The sequence below is a fragment of the Delphinus delphis genome, chromosome 15 (assembly GCF_949987515.2).
Source record: "Delphinus delphis chromosome 15, mDelDel1.2, whole genome shotgun sequence".
Lineage (NCBI taxonomy): Eukaryota > Metazoa > Chordata > Mammalia > Artiodactyla > Delphinidae > Delphinus > Delphinus delphis.
The window spans coordinates 49,310,010-49,330,666 of NC_082697.1; the positions used below are offsets into that span (position 1 = coordinate 49,310,010).

Below are 20,657 nucleotides of genomic sequence, written 5' to 3' on the forward strand. Positions count from 1 at the left end.
AAGCTTCTCTGGGCCCAGCTGAGGTAAGGGGGGAGCAGAGGAGGGGCCCCCCCCAGAGGTGCCCTGGGGTGACACATGGCTGGGTTGGAAGCCTCCATGCTCCTGGTCCACTTCTCCCATGTGACACTGTCTGAGCCTTCATTTTCTCCACTGCAAATGAGGATCAAACAGCTCCAAGCTCATGGGTGGGGTTGCTGGGAGAGTTCCGGGCAGTGGTCAAGTGCAGAAGAGCCTTCCTGTGAGGACAGACTCCTGCTGCTTAAAAATAGCAGGAAAATGAGGCCGGAAGGGGTAGGGGGTGTGTGGGATTACTCTGAGTCAGGAGCCCAGCCAGGCTCCTAGTTCCAGTGGGTGGTCTTCAGGGGAAAGGGCCAGTGCCTAGTCCTGCCCCTGGGGGCTGGTGAGGGGATGGTCTCAGGGGTCTGTGGTTTAGGCCATTGCCTGACAAGGTCCCCTCCATATGTCCCAGCCCCTGCAAAGGTGGGGCAGTATTAAGTGGGTCAGTGTAAGGAAGTGTGTGGGGCAGGTGCTCTGTAAACTTTAGTAGTTGCTGCTGGTGCTAGGGGTATTGTCCCCTGGAACAGGAGGGGCCAGGGACGCCTCCTGACCATCAGATCAGATGGCTTCAGACCCTGGGCTGGCCCTCCAACCTTCGTAGCTCACTTGGCCTCTACAGGGACTAGGGTGCAAAGGGGCCAGTCTGGGGCTGGGGTGGCAGCTTTTTCTGGGACCCTACCCAGGGCCTGGGGATCCTTTCACCCTGGGATGGTGGAGACAAGATGAAGTCTGGGACCCTCAAATGTCAGGTCTACTGGATCCCTCAGATGAAGAAACCAGGCATGGGGGAGGTTTGGTGGCTGTGGGAAGGTGGGGAACTGGAAGGCAGGGGTGTTGGGGACACTGTGGGTAGACTGGAGGGGGAACAAAGATGCTGCGAGGGGGACAAGGACATGGGGGACAAGGACGTTGTGCACAGGGCATGGGGAGGACAAGGACGCAGTAGAGACAAGGGCGCTGCGCGCACGGGCCACCGGCTCTGGCGACCGGAACGTTGCGTGCACGGAACGCTCGGGCGAGGGCCGGAGGGCAGCCCGGGTGCCTTTGGGGCCGGACCGTCGCGCGGCAACGCCGGGAGCGGACGGAAATGGGGCTCGTGTCTCGCGGCGCCGCCGAGGCGGGGCTGGGGGCGGCGAGTGCTGTTGACCGCCCGGGCCCGCCCGACGCGGTCCCCAACCCCACCCCGACCCCGCCAGCTGAGGGCGCGGACCCGGGGAGCAGCCGGTGAGCAATCGGGGGGCGGGCCGGCGTCCTTGCGGCGCGACCTTGGGGAGCCGACCCCGCCGGGCTGTGGGCCCCGACTCTTGCCGCGGCGGCCGCGGAAGCAGGGCCGGGAGCCCGAGGGTCTCCGGAGCCTCCTCCCGGAGGCGGCGCAGGCCTTTTGCCTCTCGGAGCCTCTATTTCCTCATCTGTAAAATGGGGACGCCGCCGGCCGCCGGCCAGGGTGGGCCTGAGACTTGGGAGGGCAGTGAGGACCCACCAGCCCCTGCAGGAGCCCGCCCTCCCAGCCCCACGGGCCGCGTGGATGCCCTGGCGGGGAGTCTGGACCCCCGCCCTGTGGGGTGAAGGGCGGCCGGCCGGTTCCCTCTGGCCCACCCCAACCCGGGTCCCTCTGTGGACCCTTTGGAAGGGCATTCATGGTCAATGGAACTGGCTGTCAGAGCTTTACAGTTGTTCCTGACTGCAGTACAGGGCAAAAACCAGAGCCTGTGGGGAAGAGCATTCTTTACTGAATGCCTGTTGTTTTTTAAACACAAACACATGGAGTAACAATGAATTCTTGTGAGCTACTGAGGAGCAGTGACCAGGAGGCTCCGCAGAGGATGGTTTTAGCCATTTAGATGTCCCTGGCCAGTCATAACTGGGCTTTTGCTCTGAATCAGGTCTTGTGGAGGATGACAGGATGTCCACTTCACAAGGTAGATGGTTGAGTTCAGGTTATGCGGGGAGGATCGTTCTAGTGACTGCATGCCCTGACTGATCTGGAATGGGCTGGGTCACAGGGAACCAGGTGTCATTCATAACAGAGGCAGCTTTCCCAGGCCTGTGCCCTTGTTTTTATCACAGTCTTTAAAGATGCACACGGCTGCGTGTTACTGCCCCGCTTTCTCCCATCTGCACCTCTGCTATCGATTGCCTCCTCTTTCATCTTTTCCTGGCTGTCTGATCTGAGCAGACTTCTTTGTGTTGGTCACTCCCAGAGGCTGAGGTAGTGGTGGGGATGGGAACTTACCCCGTGATTTAAGAGTTCTCTCTCACTACCCCATAGATGGGAACACCAACCTCTGCCCTCCGCTCTTCCCCAGACATGAGGAGCTTTTTTTTTTCAAGGTAAACTTTGTAGATGAAGCATAAAACACACAAAGAAAGTGCACAGATCGTATGTGTACAGCTCAGTGAATTTTCTGAAAGTGAACCCACCGTGTAACCAGCTTCGCCCAGAGCATCTGCTCAGTGTTAGGCCAGTTGTGTTTATTTTCTGACAGTAGCTCTGGGCAGTTTTCCTTAGCTCCTGTGAAAGAAGTCCCTGAGCAGGGTGTGATTGTGCCATTTGGCTGAGCTGGTGGGTCCCGACAGGCTGGTGCTGAGAGGCTTGGACCATGATGGCTGGTCCCCTATGGTGGTCACCAAGCGAGATGTACTGGGATCCTCACAGGCAGAATTGCTCTGTGTCTCTCACGATGCCCGTGCAGAAGTGTCAGGAAGACAAGGTGGTCCTTGATGCCCTTGCTGATGGCCACAGGAAGTTAGCCCCGGGGCTGCCTTTGGGCTCCAGGCTTTCCCCTGCTGACACCCATGTTGCCTGCCCTCTCTGGTCTCTGGGGGGGAGGGGTATTTGGGAGTCCAGCTGCTGCTGGACTCAGAGGGATGCTTTTCAGTCAAAACCCACAGGTGGGAGAAGCCTCGCCCCTCCAGCCCCACTCTGGACTGCAGGGGAGGAAAGCGGCTTCACCAAGTTGCCTTTTTTTTTTTTTAATTTATTTATTTTTTGGCTACGTTGGGTCTTCGTTGCTGTGGGTGGACTTTCTCTAGTTGCAGCGAGTGGGGGCTACTCTTCATTGTGGTGTGTGGGCTTCTCACTGCGGTGGCGTCTCGTTGCAGAGCGTGGGCTCTAGGCGCGCAGGCTTCAGTAGTTGTGACACACGGGCCTAGTTGCTCCGCGGCATGTGGGATCTTCCCAGACCAGGGCTCGAACCCGTGTCCCCTGCATTGGCAGACGGATTCTTAACCACTGTGCCACCATGGAAGTCCTACCAGTTGCCTCTTAAGCCCTGGGCATTTGAGGCTCCTCCCACAGCCCCCCTGATCCTCAGGAAAGGGCTCCCTCAATGTCGCACCTCCCCAACATGTGTGTCCCTCTCTCTCCCCCTCTCTCCAAGGGCCTGTTGAGCACTGGGGCCTGGAGGACCAGGCTCAGTCTGAGGCCTGTGTCCCTCCCTCAGGTGTATCTCCAACTTGGGGGTCTTAGCTCAGGGCAGCTTCTCTGCCCTTTGTGCTGACACAGTGGGGTCGTTAGTGTCTAGGAAAGGGTGAGCTCCAAGGTGAACCCTCACCAAGGTGAACCTCCTGCCCGTCAGGCCCTGTCTAGGAGGGCTCAGGTGGGAAATGAGTTGCTTACTGAGAATCCACATCCGCAGTGAGCTGACTCCTGTGCAAGGCAGGGCTCACAGTCCCACAGGATTCAGGAATTGCAGCTGCTTGGGGATGTTATTGCTGTTCAGAGGTCCTGGGAAGGCTGGTGTCCCCTCAGCCATTCTCCAGGGCTGGAGAACTTCTCCCACCCCCATTTCTAGAACACTGCCTGGTTGCGGGAATAGGTAGTCCTGAAGGAGGTGCTCAGCTGTGACAAGAGGATGGGGCTCCCAGGGAAGGATGGGCACAGCCGCAGGCTGGAGGGTTGGGATAGAAGCAGAAGCCCCATGGAGCTGAACCTGTTCCCTGAGCACCAAGGCTCCCCCAGGGGGCTCACTGGGAAGGGAGGTGGGCTTTGGCACCAGGCATGTCCCCAGGCATCTTCTGGCGCACCTGTACCAATGCCCACAGCTGCCAGCGGTGTGGACGCATCTGATTTCCCTCAGCTCAGCGGCAATTTGTTTAAATGTTCATCTTTATTCTTGCTAGCTTAGTAAGTAAATCACGGTTTGTTAGATATTTAAATTACTTTAATTGTTAATGAGATTGTAGATTTTTCCATGTGCTACACATCAGAAACTAATCAGTTCCCTAAAAACAAAAATTAAACCCTTGTGCTCACCCCGGCACAGCCTGTGAGTGGTGCTGAGCAGGTCACGTGACCTCACCTGTATCAGCCTGCCTGTGTCTGGAGTGGGGAAGCGTTGCCCTGCCTCAGGGTAGGAATGGGAGTGGCCTGGGCCTGTACTCACAGCAGCCAGGGGCAGAGATGGACAGCTGGGCCCCCCTGCCAGCCTCGTGACGAGACCCAAAGCTGGTTGCCCCCACCTATGGGCCCAGTGGCCACGTGGATGTGTCTGTCAGGGCCACCTGTTGGCCAGGACCTGCAGCCCTGGCACTGCCAGCCACCCCGGGTCCTCGGGGCACAGTGGCACCGGCAGCAGCTCTGAGCTGAGCCCCTCCTCTCTTCCAGAGGCCCCGGCATGGTGCTCAAGGCCTTCTTCCCCACGTGCTGTGCCTCGGCGGACAGCGGCCTCCTGGTTGGACGGTGGGTCCCGGAGCAGAGCAGTGCCGTGGTCCTGGCTGTGGTGCACTTCCCCTTCATCCCCGTCCAGGTCAAGGAGCTCCTGGCCCAGGTGCAGCAGGCCAGTCAGGTGGGCGTGACTGTGCTGGGCACCTGGTGCCACCGCCGGCAAGAGCTGGAGGAGAGCCTGGGCCACTTCCTGGAGGGCCTGGGCGCCATCTTCTCCCACAAGCCCTGGTTCCAGCTATGCCGGGAGAGAGGCAGCAAGTCCTGGAGCTGCAAGGCCACCCACTGGTGGGGGCCCGCCTCCCCTGCCGCCTCCGGCGAGGACCAGGTCATGCTTATTTTCTACGACCAGCGCAAGGTGCTGCTGTCCCAACTGCACCCGCCCATGGCCCTGCCCGACCGCCAGGCTGGGGACACCACAGCCAGCGCGGGGGGCCTGGCTGCTGTCTTTGACACAGTGGCGCGTAGCGAGGCACTCTTCCAAAGTGACCGGTTCGATGAGGGCCCCGTGCGGCTGAGCCACTGGCAGTCGGAGGGCATGGAGGCTAGCATCCTCGTGGAGCTGGCCAAGTGGGCAGCAGGGCCTGTCTGCCTGTTTCTGGCCTGCCTGCTGTCTCTCATCTCAGCTGCCAGCTCCTGTCGGTAGGTGCCCCTTGGCCAGGCAAGGGAGAGTTGGGCCCCTGAGGCCTAGGCCCACCCCTTGGTGTGCAGGGATCATGGAGGCCCAGATGGCCCGTCTGAAGCTTACCGCTGCCCCCTGCACCCCTGCTCTCATCCCACGCTCCCTCCGCACTGTAGCTCAGAGGATACCCTAGTGGTGGTTTCTGTTCTGGTGTCCCTCGCTCCTGTGGCAAAGCTAGGCTTCCTGGAAGCCCCTGTGGTTGCGTGGGACACACTGAGTAGGGATACATGGTGACCCTCAGACAGCTCAGGTCCCTGAAAGGAGAATTAGATGATGAACAGACCGGGTTGTTGCCGCGCAGCGGCCACTGTTTGCCTTGCTGGCAAGTTGCTTGTCCTGCAGACCCACAGGCCCACCTGCTTCCCTGGCCCCGACCTCGCAAGAGAGGCAGCCCTGGGAGGCTGTGGGACAGCATCCACTTGCTGTCTGTGGGGCTGGGGGCGTGGTCCCCAGCCTGGGCCGCTCTCTAGAATTACCGGAACACTCCTGGCTGCGGGCCTGGTCAAGGGATTTGTAAAAGCCCCTGGGGGCCCTGAGGATGCTGGGGCAGCACGTGGGTGTTCTGGCGAGTTAGCCACAGGACCCTCTCTCTATGAGAAGCCACCTCCCTGGTGGTACCACCTGGTATGGGACAACTGTGCTGCATCCTGAGGTCCAGGGTTTCGACTGTCAGGTTTGGGGACTGGCCTCGCCGGCTCACCAGGGGCTCTGGGAGTGCTCGGGCCTGTCCCTGCAGAGAGACCCCAGCAGCTACGTGTGCACACCACCTTGGGCTGTGGGGGCTGCTGGGTATCCTGTCCTGAGCGGTGGGTTTCAGAGCTTCACAGCCCCTTGGAATGAATCGTGTGAAAGTGTGTCTGGGCCTGCGTGCAACTTTGGGAAGAGAAATTCCTTTTGTCAGCTCTCAAAGAAAGCAAGAAAGGTTATGAACCGCTTGAGTGCCCCGAATCCCGATCTGCCCCTTAGGTAGGCAGGTGCTGGCTGTTGGCGGAGGTCAGGAGCCCTGTGACGTCCATGTGGGGCATGGCTGTTGCTGCCCAGGGCAGGTGCAGGTGCTGCCCAGGGCTGGTCTGAACCTCGGGGAGACCCTGCATGGGGGTCTCTGCAGCCCATGCGAGGCTGCCTTCCACTGGACTGGAATGGGGGGTGCAGTGCAGACCACACTTCACTCTTGGAATTGGGTCAAAGTGGCTTGGCTGAGGACAGAAGCTTCAAACCTTCAAGGTCAAGACCTCCTTCCTCCCGAGGGCCTGAGCGTGATCATCTGGCAGCTCTGCACTTTGCACGAGCCCTTTAGGTCCCTCCTGCCGGCAGTGGGGCTCTGGGTGGGAGCTAGGCTCTGAGTTGCCATTGGACGCTTTGTCCATCTTTGCTTGAGAACATCTCCCCTCAATGCCTTCATGTCTGTGAAGTGTCTGGTTCTTTCTTTGCTGCGTGAGAGATAATTCTCGTTGAGCAGTCAGGTCAGCTGAAACCCTTGACACGGACACGCGTCCGGCAGGCACTTAGCTTCAGTGCCTGGAGTCAGCACCTTGCGTTCCCAGTTGATGTTTGTGAGTGACCGCAACCCCCGCTGGGCTGCCCACCTGGGTCCTCCCCCCGTGTCCCCGCCCCGCTGAGTTCAGGAGTGTGGCTACTGGTATTTGGGGAGACCAGGGCCCTTCCTCTATGCACGTTGAGGGATATTGGCCACGGCTGAGACGGCCCTCCCTCCCTGGTGGGCAGAAGAACCCCAGAGACCCGGAGGTCCATCCTTCTCCCCTCCTCCGCAGGGTGTTCAAGCTGTGGCCACTGTCCTTCATCTGGAGCAAACTCTCCACGTGCGAGCAGCTCAGGCACCGGCTGGAGCAGCTCACACTCATCTTCAGCACCCGGAAGGCTAAGAACCCCGCCCAGCTGATGAGGTGCGGGTCCTGCCCTGGTCTCCTCCACAGTGGCCAGACGCGCCACGGGCCCAGCCCCTTCCCCACAGCAGGCCTGCCCAAGCTGACCCTTTCTGGCCACGCCATCCTCACCACTCGCTCCTGTTGGACCCCTCCTTCCAGGAAGGCCAACATGCTTGTCTCTGTGCTCTTGGATGTGGCCCTTGGCCTCACGCTGCTGTCCTGGCTCCACAGGAAGGACCTCATCGGGCAGCTGGCTGATGCCCTCATCCCTGTGGCTGACGTGAGTTGGTTGAGGTGTACTTGAACACCTGTTTCCCAGGGTTGGGGGGCAGGACCCTTCCTGGGGGCAGCAGAGCCCCCTCAGCCAGCCAGAGCAGCTCACCCCTGACCCCAGACAAGTCCCCTAGGAGCTGCTGTGTCTTACAGAATAGGTGGGGCTGTGTAGACCTGGGCCCTCCAGCTCCTGGCCTCTTCCTGCAGGTGGCCTGTCTGGAGCCCCCTTGTGTTGGAGACTTTTAGGGGGAGCCACCTCCCTGCCAGGCTCAGTGTCATGGCATCCCCATTGCCTCCCCACCGTGCATGACCATTTCTGCTCTCCTGGTTCTTCGGGGTGGCTCACTTTTGGCCTGGGCGCTCTGCACAGTCAGCATCACAGAGACCTTGTGTGCGTGCCGGTGTCTGTGTGGTCGAGCTCAGCCTCCCACCCTGATGCCTGCACCAGTTCTGCATCTCCCATGCTGAGAGCCAGAGGCACCAGCTCATCGGCTGTGCTCCTGAACTTGCCCTGCACAGTCTGTGCGCCGCTCCCAGGGCCTGGGCACCGCCCCAGCCTCCTCTCCCTTCCACAGTCATCCTCCCACTGTCTGTCCGTGCTGGCTCTGAGCCTTCATCTTCTTTGCCTCCTTCAGAGGCCCTGTCACTTCTATTGGGAGATTGTCTTCTTGCCTAGGGCAGCCCCTCTGGTCCCTCAGTGCCCCACCCCCCCTCCCCCTCTGCCCAGGCCTCTGTGGGGCTCCTGGCCCTGGGTGTGGTAGAGCCGCTGCGGCCTGGCTGCGAGGTCCTTGTGGACTCAGCTGCTGCCTGCTGTCATCAGCGTCCAGGCACAAGTGTGCACTGGGCCTGCTTGTGGCCAGGCCAGGACCCTGCAGGCAGGAGCCCCTACAGGCCAAGAGTCCCATAGCTTCTCAGGGAAGCCTGGCCCAGGAGGCAGGAGGGTGCTCTGCCTTTTGGCCAGCTTCATCCTAGGCCTCCCTTTTGCAAAATTGCTCAGAAATATAAATATTTAATTTAAAAATGAAAGCCTCTTCCTGACGCCAAGCTCTTATCCTTTAAATATTAAATAAGGTCTATTTATAAAGAACATTCTGTTCCCCTTCTCACTGCTCCTGACACGGCAGAGGCCTTCACCCAGGGTTGGAAAAGGCCTGCATTGGTACGTGGGAGGGAGGTGGCAGACTCTGGGGCAGGGATGTCGGTCCTGTGGCCTCAGTGTTGGGGATGAGGCCAGGAGTCCTGCAGGCCTGCCTCCCAGGGCTGGCACAGCTTTCCTCCTGGGGCGGTCAGGACAGTAGTTGGCCTCCCTGCTTGCTTGTGAGGGTCCCTGTGCTATCTCTGGTCCTCACTTGACATTGTTCTTCCCTCTGCGGGACCCTCCAGCACCCACCTCCTCCCTGCCCGCCTTCTACGGGGGCCCCTGATGGGCTTGACCCCCTCACTCTCACTCAGGGTCACCCAGATGGGTAACTGGGGTGGGGCCAGTTGATGGACGGTGTGGCCCTCATGTGTCCTCGCAGCACGTGGCCGAGGAGCTCCAGCATCTGCTACAGTGGCTGATGGGCGCACCCGCTGGGCTCAAGATGAACCGGGCGCTGGACCAGGTGCTGGGCCGCTTCTTCCTGTACCACATCCACCTGTGGATCAGTGAGTGCCAGCGGTCAGGCGGGCCGCCTCGGGGTTTCACCCAGCCCCACTGACCCGCACTTTGGCTCCTGAAGCCCGTGCCCCCGGGGACATAGACCCTGGCTGAGGGGGGGCAGTGGGGCCCAGCCAGGCCCTGTCCCCTTGGTCTCTGCTTCCTGTTGACCCAGCATCCCATGTGTGGAGCCTTGCTATGCTGTGCTGGCCACTCACAGTTTCCAGAAGCTTGGGGCAGCCATCCTCATGGTGGGCTTGGGGGGGACCAGGACCTCCCTGGGCTCCCCCCTCAAGGCTGACCCCCATCCCACCAGGCTACATCCACCTCATGTCCCCCTTCATTGAGCGCATCCTGTGGCATGTGGGCCTCTCAGCCTGCCTGGGCCTGACGGTCGCCCTGTCCATCCTCTCAGACATCATAGCCCTCCTCACCTTCCACATCTACTGCTTCTATGTCTATGGCGCCAGGTGGGTGTGCACCCCCCCACTCCTGCGGGCTGACCCAGTGCAGCCCCCCGAGCCCTGGGCACCACAGACAGGCTTCCGGGGCCGGGTGGGCATGGGGTCACCAGCCCAGCTCTGATGGTACCACGTCCTGCAGGCTATACTGCCTGAAGATCCATGGCCTGTCCTCACTCTGGCGCCTGTTCCGAGGGAAGAAGTGGAATGTTCTGCGCCAGCGCGTGGACTCCTGCTCCTATGACCTGGACCAGGTACCGGCTCCAGCTCCAGTCCAGCTGCCCCTTCCGATGGGCCGGTGCAACTGCTCAGGCACCACAAGGGGCAGCCTCACTCCTGTTTTGCAGGGCTCCGGGGTGTATGGGGAGCTGCAAGGGGTAGGGTGTATGCAGGACCTCAGACAGGGCGAACCTTGCCCAGGCGGGGATGGACCCTGCTCTCAGGAGGCTGCGGGGCTGCAGGTGCTTAAGGTGACCTTGCACAGGGCTTGGCTCTGGCTAGTCCCATTAGCTTGCTCAGACCTGACACAGGGACCCTGAGTGCTGCCTTCCAGGGCACGTTTTTTGCTGCCTAATTTTCACCACCCTCCTGTCTTTAGTGTACGGGCTGTATACCCTGTCAGCTGGTCTCCCCAACCCCTGTCACCCCATGTGTCACCGGGTCTGGAGGCAGGTGTCCCTCCCAGTACTGGAGAGAGCTGTCCTGAGTGGGCTTCCCCAAGTGGTCTCAGGAAGCTGGCAGGCGTTCCATCTCTGCTCAATTACAGGACGGATTTAGTGGGATGGGTATCGGGTATGCCCAGTGCTGGCAGGGCTGTCGCTGATGCTGGCATCCTTTCTCCCTGTAGCTGTTCATCGGGACCTTGCTGTTCACCATCCTGGTCTTCCTTCTGCCCACCACGGCCCTGTACTACTTGGTGTTCACCCTGGTGAGCCAAGTGCTGTGTACCATGGGGGTGCTGGGCGTGTCACCTGGCCAGTGGACCTAGCCCACAGTGCTTGGAGTGGTGACTGCTAGCAGCTGTGGGCAGGTCGTCCATCCCTGCCGGCCACATGGGGTGTGGCTGTTCTGGACTCTGGGCAGTGTGTGCTGGCCCTGGAACAGGCAGGGGTCCCACCCGCGGGGGACACCACCCACTACTGCTCTGGGACACGCATCTGGGTTCACAGAGGGCAGGGGTCTCCCGTGTTATGGGGGAGGCGAGCACAGACAGCAGGAGGGGAGTGGCCCCCGGGTGGCTGGGCTGAGGGCCCAGTGGCATGTTTCCCTGGGTTGGAGCACCACCTCCTCTGACCTGGCAGCAGGGCAGACCGCTCCAGCCTGTGGCTTCCCTGCCTCCTTGTGCTCAGGCCTCAGGTTCAGGGCGGGGGTCCCTGCCCTCCTCTTGGGACCCGTCAGGCTGTTCTGCTCAGGGGCATGCAGTGTGGCTGTGGCCACAGTCCCAGGTCAGAGACCCTGAGCACTGTCTGTGATGCAGCTCCGGCTCCTGGTGGTCGCTGTACAGGGCCTGATCCATCTGCTTGTGGACCTCATCAACTCCCTGCCACTGTACTCACTCGGCCTCCGGCTCTGCCGGCCCTACAGGCTCGCAGGTAGGTCTGCATGCTGGCTAGGCGGCGCACCTGCGGGCCCTGGATGCAGCCGTGTGTGGGGCGGGCAGGGAGGACAAGAACCTGGTCCCGGGGCCTGAGCTGGAGGGAGAGGCTCCCTGCCCTCAGGTTCAGAGGCCACATAGGCAGCCCTCAGCCTCCCCTGTGACGAGTGTGGACGTTTGCTCTGAGGTCTGTCTGCAGTAGTCCTGTAGGTGGTGCCTGAAAGTGGCTCAGAAAAGACGTGTCTCGTGTGGTTGTGTGGAGCTGTGTGTGCCTGCTGGTGCCTCTCCTCCTGGAGGGGACCGGCCAGGGTGGAGGACGCCGGGCTGGCCAGAGCTGTGTGACAGGCGTGCCTCCCGCCCCGCCCCCAGCAGGCCACCACCTGCGGGGACAACACGCACCAGCTCAGCTGCTCCTGTCATCCCCTCTGCAGGTGATGCCCCTGTTTGCATGCTGACACCAGCCACGGGTTGGCCAGATGCCCCTGACAGGAGGCTGTCCCCACTGCAGGCCTAGGGAGGCCCGACCCAACTGGTCACTGAGTTGTGGGTTGGCTCATCCGGTTCAGGGGCTTTGAACATAACAGGAAACTTGAGGAGTTGCTGGCACGGCCCCAGAGCTGACCAGCATGCCCAGGAGCCCCTGGACTAGTTTGCAAATGGCAGCTCGGCCGCACGCCAGAGTTCACGGCTGCTGCTTCCAGCCAGTTCCGAGTCAGAAGACATGAATGTGCATGTTCCCTGGGCTTTGGGCCTTGAGTCTGCCCGCTGGATGGCCTCAAACCCTCTTTCCAAGCCACGTTCTCCACAGACCCCCAGGTGGCCCAGGCCAGGGGCCCATGTGTAGTGCTGCCCATGCTCCCTGGTCCCCCAGCCCCCACCCACACTTCAGCACGCCTGGAAGCAGGCAGGTGGAGAGCCTGCACCCGGCACCTTCCTCTCCCAGCCCTCAGCTCACAGCTAGAGCAGAGTCCTTTTAACTTGACATAAAAGGCCACAGATGCCGCCTCTTCTCTCCACCGAGTTTGCCTTGGGGCCTCTTCATCAATTGATAATTAGCTCCTGTTTCTCCTTTCAAGACCTTCCGCCTTGGGAATCCCCAGGCTTGAGAGCCCACACTGCAGGCCAGAGTGTGGTGGGTCCCTGAGTCAGCCGTGCACACAGCAGTTGGAAGGCACTGAGATGCCAGCAGGGTGCCCACCACCCAGCAAGTGCCTCGTCCACTCTGGGAAAACCCCTGTCCTACTCAGAAAGCAGCACAACCTGCCCGCTTTTCCCCGCCTGCTAGACCCGCAGCTTTGGTCTCTCAGTGCAGTTCTGCAGGAGGCCCTAACGAGGGCCAGGCTGCAGCTCAAGGAGGCAGATGGGAAGGACGGGCTGGAGAGGCGAGCTGCTGCCCAGGCAGCCTGTAGCCCTCGGAATGCCGCTCGGAGCAGGAGCGCTGGTGGGGGCGGCCTGCAGGGCCCTGGGAGCCCTGGAAGGCCACCCTCCCTCACGGGGACCTTGCTCTCCTTACAGCCGGGGTGAAGTTCCGAGTCTTGGAGCACGAGACTGGCAGGCCCCTCCGCCTCCTGATGCAGGTAAGGCCTCCACACAGCCCTCATGCTGTTGCCCGCCATGAGGCCACCCATGTTCTGAGGCATGTTCTGTGCCGCCCTGGGTGTGGGCCTCACAGGCCTGGGTGAGGTGCAGGCAGGAGGGCCCAGCAAAGCTGAGGGGTGGGGCCCGGGGGAGACTCGCCCACCCCCAAGGCCTCTGGGCACCATGAACCTCTGTGCCTGGAACCTCCCCCAGCAGGGCCCATATATGGGGTCCCGTATGCTGTGCCAGACACCCTCAGCCACCCAGGGCACCTGCCTGCTGGGCCTGCATCCCTGTCTCCTGCCCTGGGCCCCCGGGCTCTCCTTCCAGGCAGAATAGCAGAGACTTGGCAAAGGCCTCAGGACACGCCTGAGGCCTACTCTGTTGAGCTCCTTTATCTTAAGCAGTCTGGGGCCTGTCTAGCGGGAGGGAGCAGGCCAGGTGCCGGTGTTGCTGAATGCAGGTGTCCGGTTGGCCTGAGGGGAGAAGTCAGATGCTGAGGCAGCTGGGCCCTGTGTGGTTTTCTCGGGAGTGTCCTGAGTCCCACTTGAGGAGGCTCCAGGGAGCTGAGTGAGTCTTGGAATGGAGGGGTCGGTGCCCCGCAGCCGGGCCAGAGCGGAGCCCGCCTGACCGTGGCCCAAACCTGCCTCCCAAGCCGCTCACCCTGACCCCCGTGTGCCCCAGGTGAGAGCGCATCTGGCACAGAGCTGGCCCTGCCCCATGGTTGTCCAGCCCAGGGACCCCCCACGCAGGCCTGCCGGTCCTAGAGAGCTGGACTCCCAGGGAGTTGGGGGCTGTGTCCCGCTGACCGCTGCCCTTGTGCTTCCAGATAAACCCCCTGCCCTACAGTCGCGTGGTGCATACCTACCGCCTCCCCACCTGTGGTTGCCACCCCAAGCACTCCTGGGGTTCCCTGTGCCGCAAGCTGTTCTTCGGGGAGCTCATCTACCCCTGGAGGCAGAGAGGGAACAAGCAGGACTGAGGGGCCCTGGCCACCAGCCGGCCCAGCACCACCTCCTGCCAGGGTGTCAGGGTAGCACATGGTCCTGCTCTTTGCCTTCCTGCCCCTGGTTGCCTGGGGCCTCTGCAGGCCCTGCCGGGGCCCTGCCTGCCACATCTCCTCCTGTCTCTGAGGTCGTGGGAGTAGTGAGCAGGAGGATGCGGGAACGGCCAGCCAGGCCAGCGGCCCACGCTCCAGCACTAGCACATTTGCCTCGGGAACCCCCTGCTGACCTGTTGTGATGGCACGGTTAACCTGGTGCGCACCGGCCCCCCAGGCCTATCCAGAACCCCCGTCCTGCCCCCCACCCCAGTCTATACCCAGACCCTAGGAGGGGGTGCAGAGCCCTGCCTCTGCCCACCATGCCCGTTCCCAGTGGGGTGGGCTGGCAGGTCTTTCTGGCTGCTCATTGGCGCCCCATCCTATCATGACGTGGAGGGGATCCTTCCCAGGGTGCACTCAAGTGTCCTTGAGACTCTGGCCCCCAAGCATCTCCTTCTCTGGGGGATGCCCTCCTGGGTCCCCAGTGCCTTCCAGCTGTCTCACTGGAGCTACCGCCAGCCAGTCTGGGGGATCCAAGCCACTGCTGAACCCCAGCGCAGTCCAGCAGCTCCAGGAACCTGGGCAGCAGCGCCCCTCACGCCCTGATTCGCATAGGGCTTACTTGTTGATGCTCCTGGAGAGACTGCTCTGCAGGAGGAGCTGCCCTCAGGGCTTTGGGTGTCCCTGTGTGAAGCCAGGCCACATGGGGTGCCTGGAGCTGTCAGCAAAGACCCACGCACCCGGCTGCCCCGTTCCTGCCCTGTACCCCTGCAAATCTTCCATCTCGCTCACCGGCTTCTCCTGGGCAGATGCTCCTGCAGCCCCCAGGGAGGGGTCCTAGCACTCAGGCTGCATCTCCCTGCTGGCCACAGGCAGAATCTGAGTGTGGGTGTGAGCCCCAGAATCCCCAGGGGGAGGAAGCCTCAAGATGCGGTTGGCGTCACATACGGTGTGTCATCGTGGAGTTGGAGATGTTCATGCTGTAGGCAGCGGGGCAGCGCTCTCTGTCCATCCCAGGCACTTGGGACTGTCCACTTCTGCCACCCACGCTCCTTGGCTGTGGGCCACAGTGGGAGGGGGCCTGGAGGAGTCCCCACCAGCCCAGGGTCGGGCAGGAGGGGTACTGGCTCTGTCTTTTCTGCTGGGACAATAAAGCCTCCCACATATTTGGAGTGTGCGCTCTGCCTTCCCATCACCACGTGGGCAGTGGGTCTGGGGAGGCGCCCCTTCTCCTGGGGTGGCGGGACAGCTGGCCCCCACTTTTTGTCTTGAGATGATTACCATGCCTGTTTCCTGTTTGTTGCCAAGCTGCGGGGCACTGGGCTCCCTGTCCCCTAGAGCAGGCCTCTTTGCAGGTCTGGTGTGTGTGTACGTAGGCTCTGGCCTCTTGAAGATGTCCTCGTGTGGATGGATGGACCCAGGGCCACTTGCTTTCCAGTTTTGGCCTTGCCGTGGCATGAGGAGCTCCCAGGGCAGGGCTGGGGGCAGGGGTGCAGACCTCTCTGGGAGCAGGGGTGAGCTCTGATATATATATTTGTCACCACCTGAAACCTGTGGACTCCACACAGGAAGGGGCTCTCCCTGATGGACTCTGCCTGACCTGCAGCCTCCAGGGGCCCTCAGGTGGCTTCCTCTGTGCCTGCTGTACTGGCTACGGAGGCAAGGGGGTTGGAGCCCAAAGAGGTCACTCAGCAACTGCCAGGCCTGCATCATCACTGAGGGTCAGCAGAGGGCCCCACATGGCTCCTGGTGGGCAGGACCACACCCCAGAGCCTGCTGAGAAGAGCCTCCATCACCTGCATTTCTGGGGCCACCTTCCCAGTCACTAGATGCCAAGACACAGAGATGGCCCATGGGGCCTGCCTCACCTCCCGCTGAATTCTCTCCCCTGCTCCGCCCAGCCTGCTGGGCGGCGGTGGCTGTGCTCCAGGCCTTTTCTGGCAGCTGTCACTCTCATGCCAGGTGTGGGGCTGCCTGCCCATCTCCCAAGGGCCAGCCCAGGCCTGGCACCAGAGCTGGCCGAGGGAACAGTGGTCACTCCAGCCACTAGCAGCCACCAAGACGTGCCACCTGCATGTCCTAGGCTGCTCCTATCCTGTGTGTCGTCCCTGGACCTGTACAGCCCTTGCCTAGGGACAGCCTTCATCTGTGGCCCCTCATCCTCAACCCAGGGCTCTGACCACCCCTGCCACGCTGACCTGGCAGAGCCTTGTCCTACAACTTCTCCGAGGCTGATCCTCAGGCTGCCCTGAAAAGTGGATGATTCCCTTTTCAGCTGGGGCCACCACCTCCCAGACAGGTCCTCACGGCCACCCACAGAGAAGGGCCCTGTGCTCTTCCAGTGTGGAGACAAGCTCAGAGAGGGGAGGTGAGCTGCTGAAGCAAGCGGTCTGAGCCACATAGTTCACTCCCGCCAGCTCCCTCCTGTCCTTGAAAACTTACTTTGATGTGATTTCAACTCAAAGAAACAGCTAGCACATCACAACCTTCAGCAAATTCCCTGGGGCTAATGTTCTGCCACAGCTGCTTTTTCGTGCTCGTGCTCTAACTTTTCTAAACCATCTGATCATCAGTTGCCCCTAATTGTGCTCCTAAGATGCCCAGTGTATATCTTGTAAAGCCAAGGACTGACCTGTGTAACCAGGGCACGGCAAGGAGCATGGGTGGGGCCACCTTGCTTCCCATGCTCCTGGGCGCCAGTCTCAAGAACCCTTTGCCCTCAGCCACCCCACAGCCCGTCTCTGCCTTTCCCAGCACTGGGGTCCTCAAAGATCCAGCCAGTCACTTGGTAGCCTGTCCCTATGTGGGGTTCATCTGATGATTCTGAGATTCAGTTCCTGTGCTCTTAGTGTGAACATGTAAATGCCGCTGTGTCCTTCTCAGGCATTGCCTTGGGAGGAACACTGTGTCTGCCCAAACCAGTGACGTCAACCTGACCCACCAGGTTCTCTGCAAAGCTACTCTCCCTTTTACATAACAAGTGATTAGTACAGAGATATTTTCGACCACGTGACCGTCCCGTCCCTCCTCCCCCTCTGGCCCACTAGCTGGCAGCGTCCACCATTGATTCTTGCTGGGTACACACAGCTTTCCACGCCCTCTGCCTGTAGGACTTGAGTGGGGCCTCTCCTGGCAGCAGGCCTGGACTGGGGGTCAAGTAACTGACACTTGTGTGAGAGCTCCTAGGGCACCAGGGCCAAGGTCTGTTTGCCCCAATGGGTGGTCCCCAGGCCCTTCTGAGTGGACAGCTTTGGGTATCCTGGAGTGGGGGGAAGGAGGCACCCCAGACCACTTGTTTGTTCCCTCCTGGACAGAGGCTGAGTCTGGAGGCCTGGCGCCCATCCTCACTCGGAGCCAGTGGGTGTGGGAACTGCAGGGGAGACTGTCAGGCTCTTCACCAGACACCTCTGGGGCCTCCAGAGGGACTCAGAGTTACCCTCGACCACCCAACACCTGGGCGCCTCGCAGGGCTGACCCAGGACCTGCGATCGGAGGGCTGTTCTGGGCTGCTTTGTCCTTGGCCTGAGGTTCCTCCAAGGTCCCCTGGGCCAGGCCTGGCACTTAGTGGGTCCCAGAGCGTCCTTGCAGAAGGGCATGCAGCTACGTTGGAGGCCGGCTCCTCCACCCACAGGGCCTCCTGGACAGCAGGGAATGGCACCCCTCCAGCCATCCCTCCCTTGGCTGGGCCCCACTGCCCCAGACCCTGTGGGTTCCTGCGGTGCCTTTCTGCTCTGAGGTTGGGAAGTCGGAGGTCAGAGGGAACCGGAGCAGCACAGGAAACCAGTAAATCAGGAGGACAGGAAGCACCTGACAGGTTACTGAGTCTTGCTCCCAGGATCAGACTCCGTGGACAGGTTCTAGGGATGGTCACGCCTGCTGCACAAGCTGTGCTGGGAAGGACCCAGCTGGCCTCACTTCGTCCCTGGTGATGGAGAACCAGGCAGCGGGGCCTACAGCTGCTGGAGCCCCTTCGGGGGAAGTCCTGATGTACAAAGGGTGCTTTTGGTTTAAATTCTCTGCAAAGTGGAATGATAATAGTTTCTCACCCTCCATCCCTTCTGGGCAGCCTCAGAAACCGAGGACATGTCAGCCCCACATGGCTTCCAGCCCCAGAGAGGGGCCTCAGTGACTTCCAAGCAGGGAGTAGGCAAAGCCAGGCTGAGGCGGGCTCCAGCTTGGGTGTAGTGACCTCTGCCAGAGAGGCCGCCTTGGCCGTGGTTGGGGGGTGGCAGGTGGTGGGGACTCAGCTCCCCGCCCCCACCAGCTGAAGGCTAACAAGACTCTGCCCACTGGCTGTCGTTTCTGTAAACACTGTGCTGTGGGTGCATGTGCCCTTTCTCTTTTTTTTTTTTTTAATAAATATATTTATTTATTTTTGGCTGTGTTGGGTCTTCATTTCTGTGCGAGGGCTTTCTCCAGTTGCGGCAAGCGGGGGCCACTCTTCATTGCCCAGGCTCAGTAGTTGTGGCTCACGGGCCTAGTTGCTCCGCGGCATGTGGGATCTTCCCAGACCAGGACTCGAACCCGTGTCCCCTGCATTGGCAGGCAGATTCTCAACCACTGCGCCACCAGGGAAGCCCCATGTGCCCTTTCTGTACACGCTGGGGGCCATGTCTGCTGTAAGCCATCATCCAGGGTTTGGCCACTCTGTGGATTACGAATGAGCAGGTGGCCTTGCCCATCCCTGGCCAGCCTCTGCTCTTGAATGTCCCAGAGGGCCAGGAGGATACCAGGAAAGCCTCTCCCTGAAGGCAGGTGAGAAAGGCCCAGGTGCTTGCTGCCCACCCAACAGAGGGACCAGCTCCTCAGGAAGCCTCCCCGGGCACCCCACCAAAGTGAAACAGCAGAGTCCACATGGCTCACTGCCCAATGAGGGTTATCTGCAGCTTGTAGGGGGTGGTCACTTGGTGTTGTGCCCTGCCCATGCAGGGGTCTGCTCTCTATGAAGACCACCTGCTGCTGGAGACACAGCCCAGGCTCAGTGATCCCTTGGGAGGAGTTCTTGCTGCCCTGTTTCTCGCCTGCTGGACAGATGTGCCAGCCCAGCTGTCCTTGGTGCAGCCCTCGGGGCCTGGTCACTATGATGATGTGCTTGTTCTCTCTGCACAAATCTGCTTTTTAGGGAGCCCCAACCCACACGTGGCCTCTCCCTAGCATGCACCCTCAGTGCCTCGTCCAGCTGAGTCTAGTGGCTCAGCTTGGACAATGTATCCTTTTGATTGATTTATTATTTTTAACAGCTTCATTGAAGCATATTTTACATATTATAAAATTCACCCATTTCAAGTGTGCAATTCAAGGATTTTTAATAATTTTATCAAGTAGTATAACCATCACCAATTTTAGAACATTTTCATCACCCCAAAGGGAAACAGGGTACCACTAAGCAGTTACTCACCATTTTCCCCTCCCCCAGGCGCTGGCAACCACTAATCTACTTTCTGTGGATTTGCCTATTCTGGAAGTTTCACATAAATGAAATGTAGCAGGTATCAGCACTTTATTCCTTTTTATGGATGAAAATCCATTGTGCGGATAGGCCACATTTTGTTTATCCATTGATTTGTTGATGGATGTTTGAGTTGTTTCCACCTTTTGGCTATTGTGAGTAATGCTGCTGTGAATATTCATGCACAAGTTTTTGTTTAAGTGTATATTTTCATTCCTCTAGGAGAGGAATTGCTGCATTGTATGGTACTTTTATGCTGAACTTTTTGACTTACTAGTTGTCAATTACATGTCATATGTGAATATGTTCTCGTGAAAATGTTATCAATGACGAGAACATCACTCTCCACCTCCAACCCCAAAGGAAACGATGCTATCCATTTGGTGAGCATCATTCCAGGTTTTATCCTGTGCATACATTACATTTTGCTATATGTAAATCTAGAATGAAATGAACTAAGTTTTTAAAGCATAATCGTTGAAGTTACACTGAATATACTGTACTATCATTTGCTTACTTGTCTTCTCAGGTCAGTATTGCCTGCATCTTACCTTGTTCATCGAAGGGGCTGCGTGAACCTGGTTGATTTAATGGCACCCTATCGGGGGCTCCAGATGGCTTCACTACTTTCACCATCACCACAGCGCTACAGTGAAATTCTTTCAGCTAATTTCTGAGAATTTCTCCAGGCTCAGTGAGATATGGAATTATTAGGCTGTTCAACCAACCTCCCAGAGAGCTGTTCCCCACATCCTGGCCCACATGCGACATTGCCAATCTAATATGAACAGGGTATTACTTTGCTTCACTTTCCATCTTGCAGAGTAAAACTATCTTCGCACGACTTCATACGCTTTTCATAACCCACCCATTCTGTAAACAACCCCAAAGTCACTTGCTCCTCGAGTGCCCCTGGTCAAGCCTCAGAGCCTCACGCCCTCACCCTCTTCCTGGGCCCTCCTGGGTCCTCCACTTGACCTGACCCCGATTCTCCCCGGGTAGGAGGCTCAGAGCCGGTCGACGTTCCGCAGCGTTGGGCTTTCGGAGCCCCGCTGTCACCTGCAGGTCTTGCCCAAGGGAGGGGCAGACGAGGGGCCAGAGCAGAGCCGCCGAGCTGGGGACCCTACGCCCCCGCCAGCACACATGCGTCACCCCGCCGCCACCTGCGCCCCCCCTCCGCGTCCACCCCCACCTTACCCCACCGCCCCTCGGCCCCGCCCCCCATTCAGGAACGGAAGTCCCGCCTCCTCGGCCACCCCGAGCGCCGATTGGCCGCCTTCATCCCGCCACGCCCTGCCACGCCCTCGCCGCGCCCCCGCCGAGGGACAGCGGC

At 60.0% G+C, this 20,657-nt stretch overlaps 1 protein-coding gene across 3 annotated transcripts; it reads left to right on the forward strand.

The window, feature by feature from the left end:
- Positions 1–1,141: 1,141 nt before the first annotated feature.
- PIGQ (phosphatidylinositol glycan anchor biosynthesis class Q) lies at positions 1,142–20,336 on the forward strand. Of its 3 annotated transcripts, none has more exons than XM_060031383.1 (11): positions 1,142–1,281; positions 4,664–5,362; positions 7,175–7,306; positions 7,448–7,568; positions 9,082–9,208; positions 9,517–9,670; positions 9,804–9,915; positions 10,509–10,589; positions 11,139–11,253; positions 12,771–12,832; positions 19,854–20,336. In XM_060031383.1, the coding sequence occupies exons 1-11, from the start codon at positions 1,145–1,147 to the stop codon at positions 19,908–19,910; spliced, it is 1,797 nt and encodes a 598-aa protein (XP_059887366.1). In that variant the 5' UTR covers positions 1,142–1,144; the 3' UTR covers positions 19,911–20,336. The 3 variants fall into 3 exon arrangements, with proteins under 3 accessions (XP_059887366.1, XP_059887364.1, XP_059887365.1); XM_060031381.1 differs by lacking the exon at positions 19,854–20,336 and adding an exon at positions 13,663–13,960; XM_060031382.1 differs by lacking the exon at positions 19,854–20,336 and adding an exon at positions 13,663–13,960 and having other exon boundaries at positions 7,520–7,568.
- The last annotated feature ends 321 nt before the right edge of the window (positions 20,337–20,657 follow it).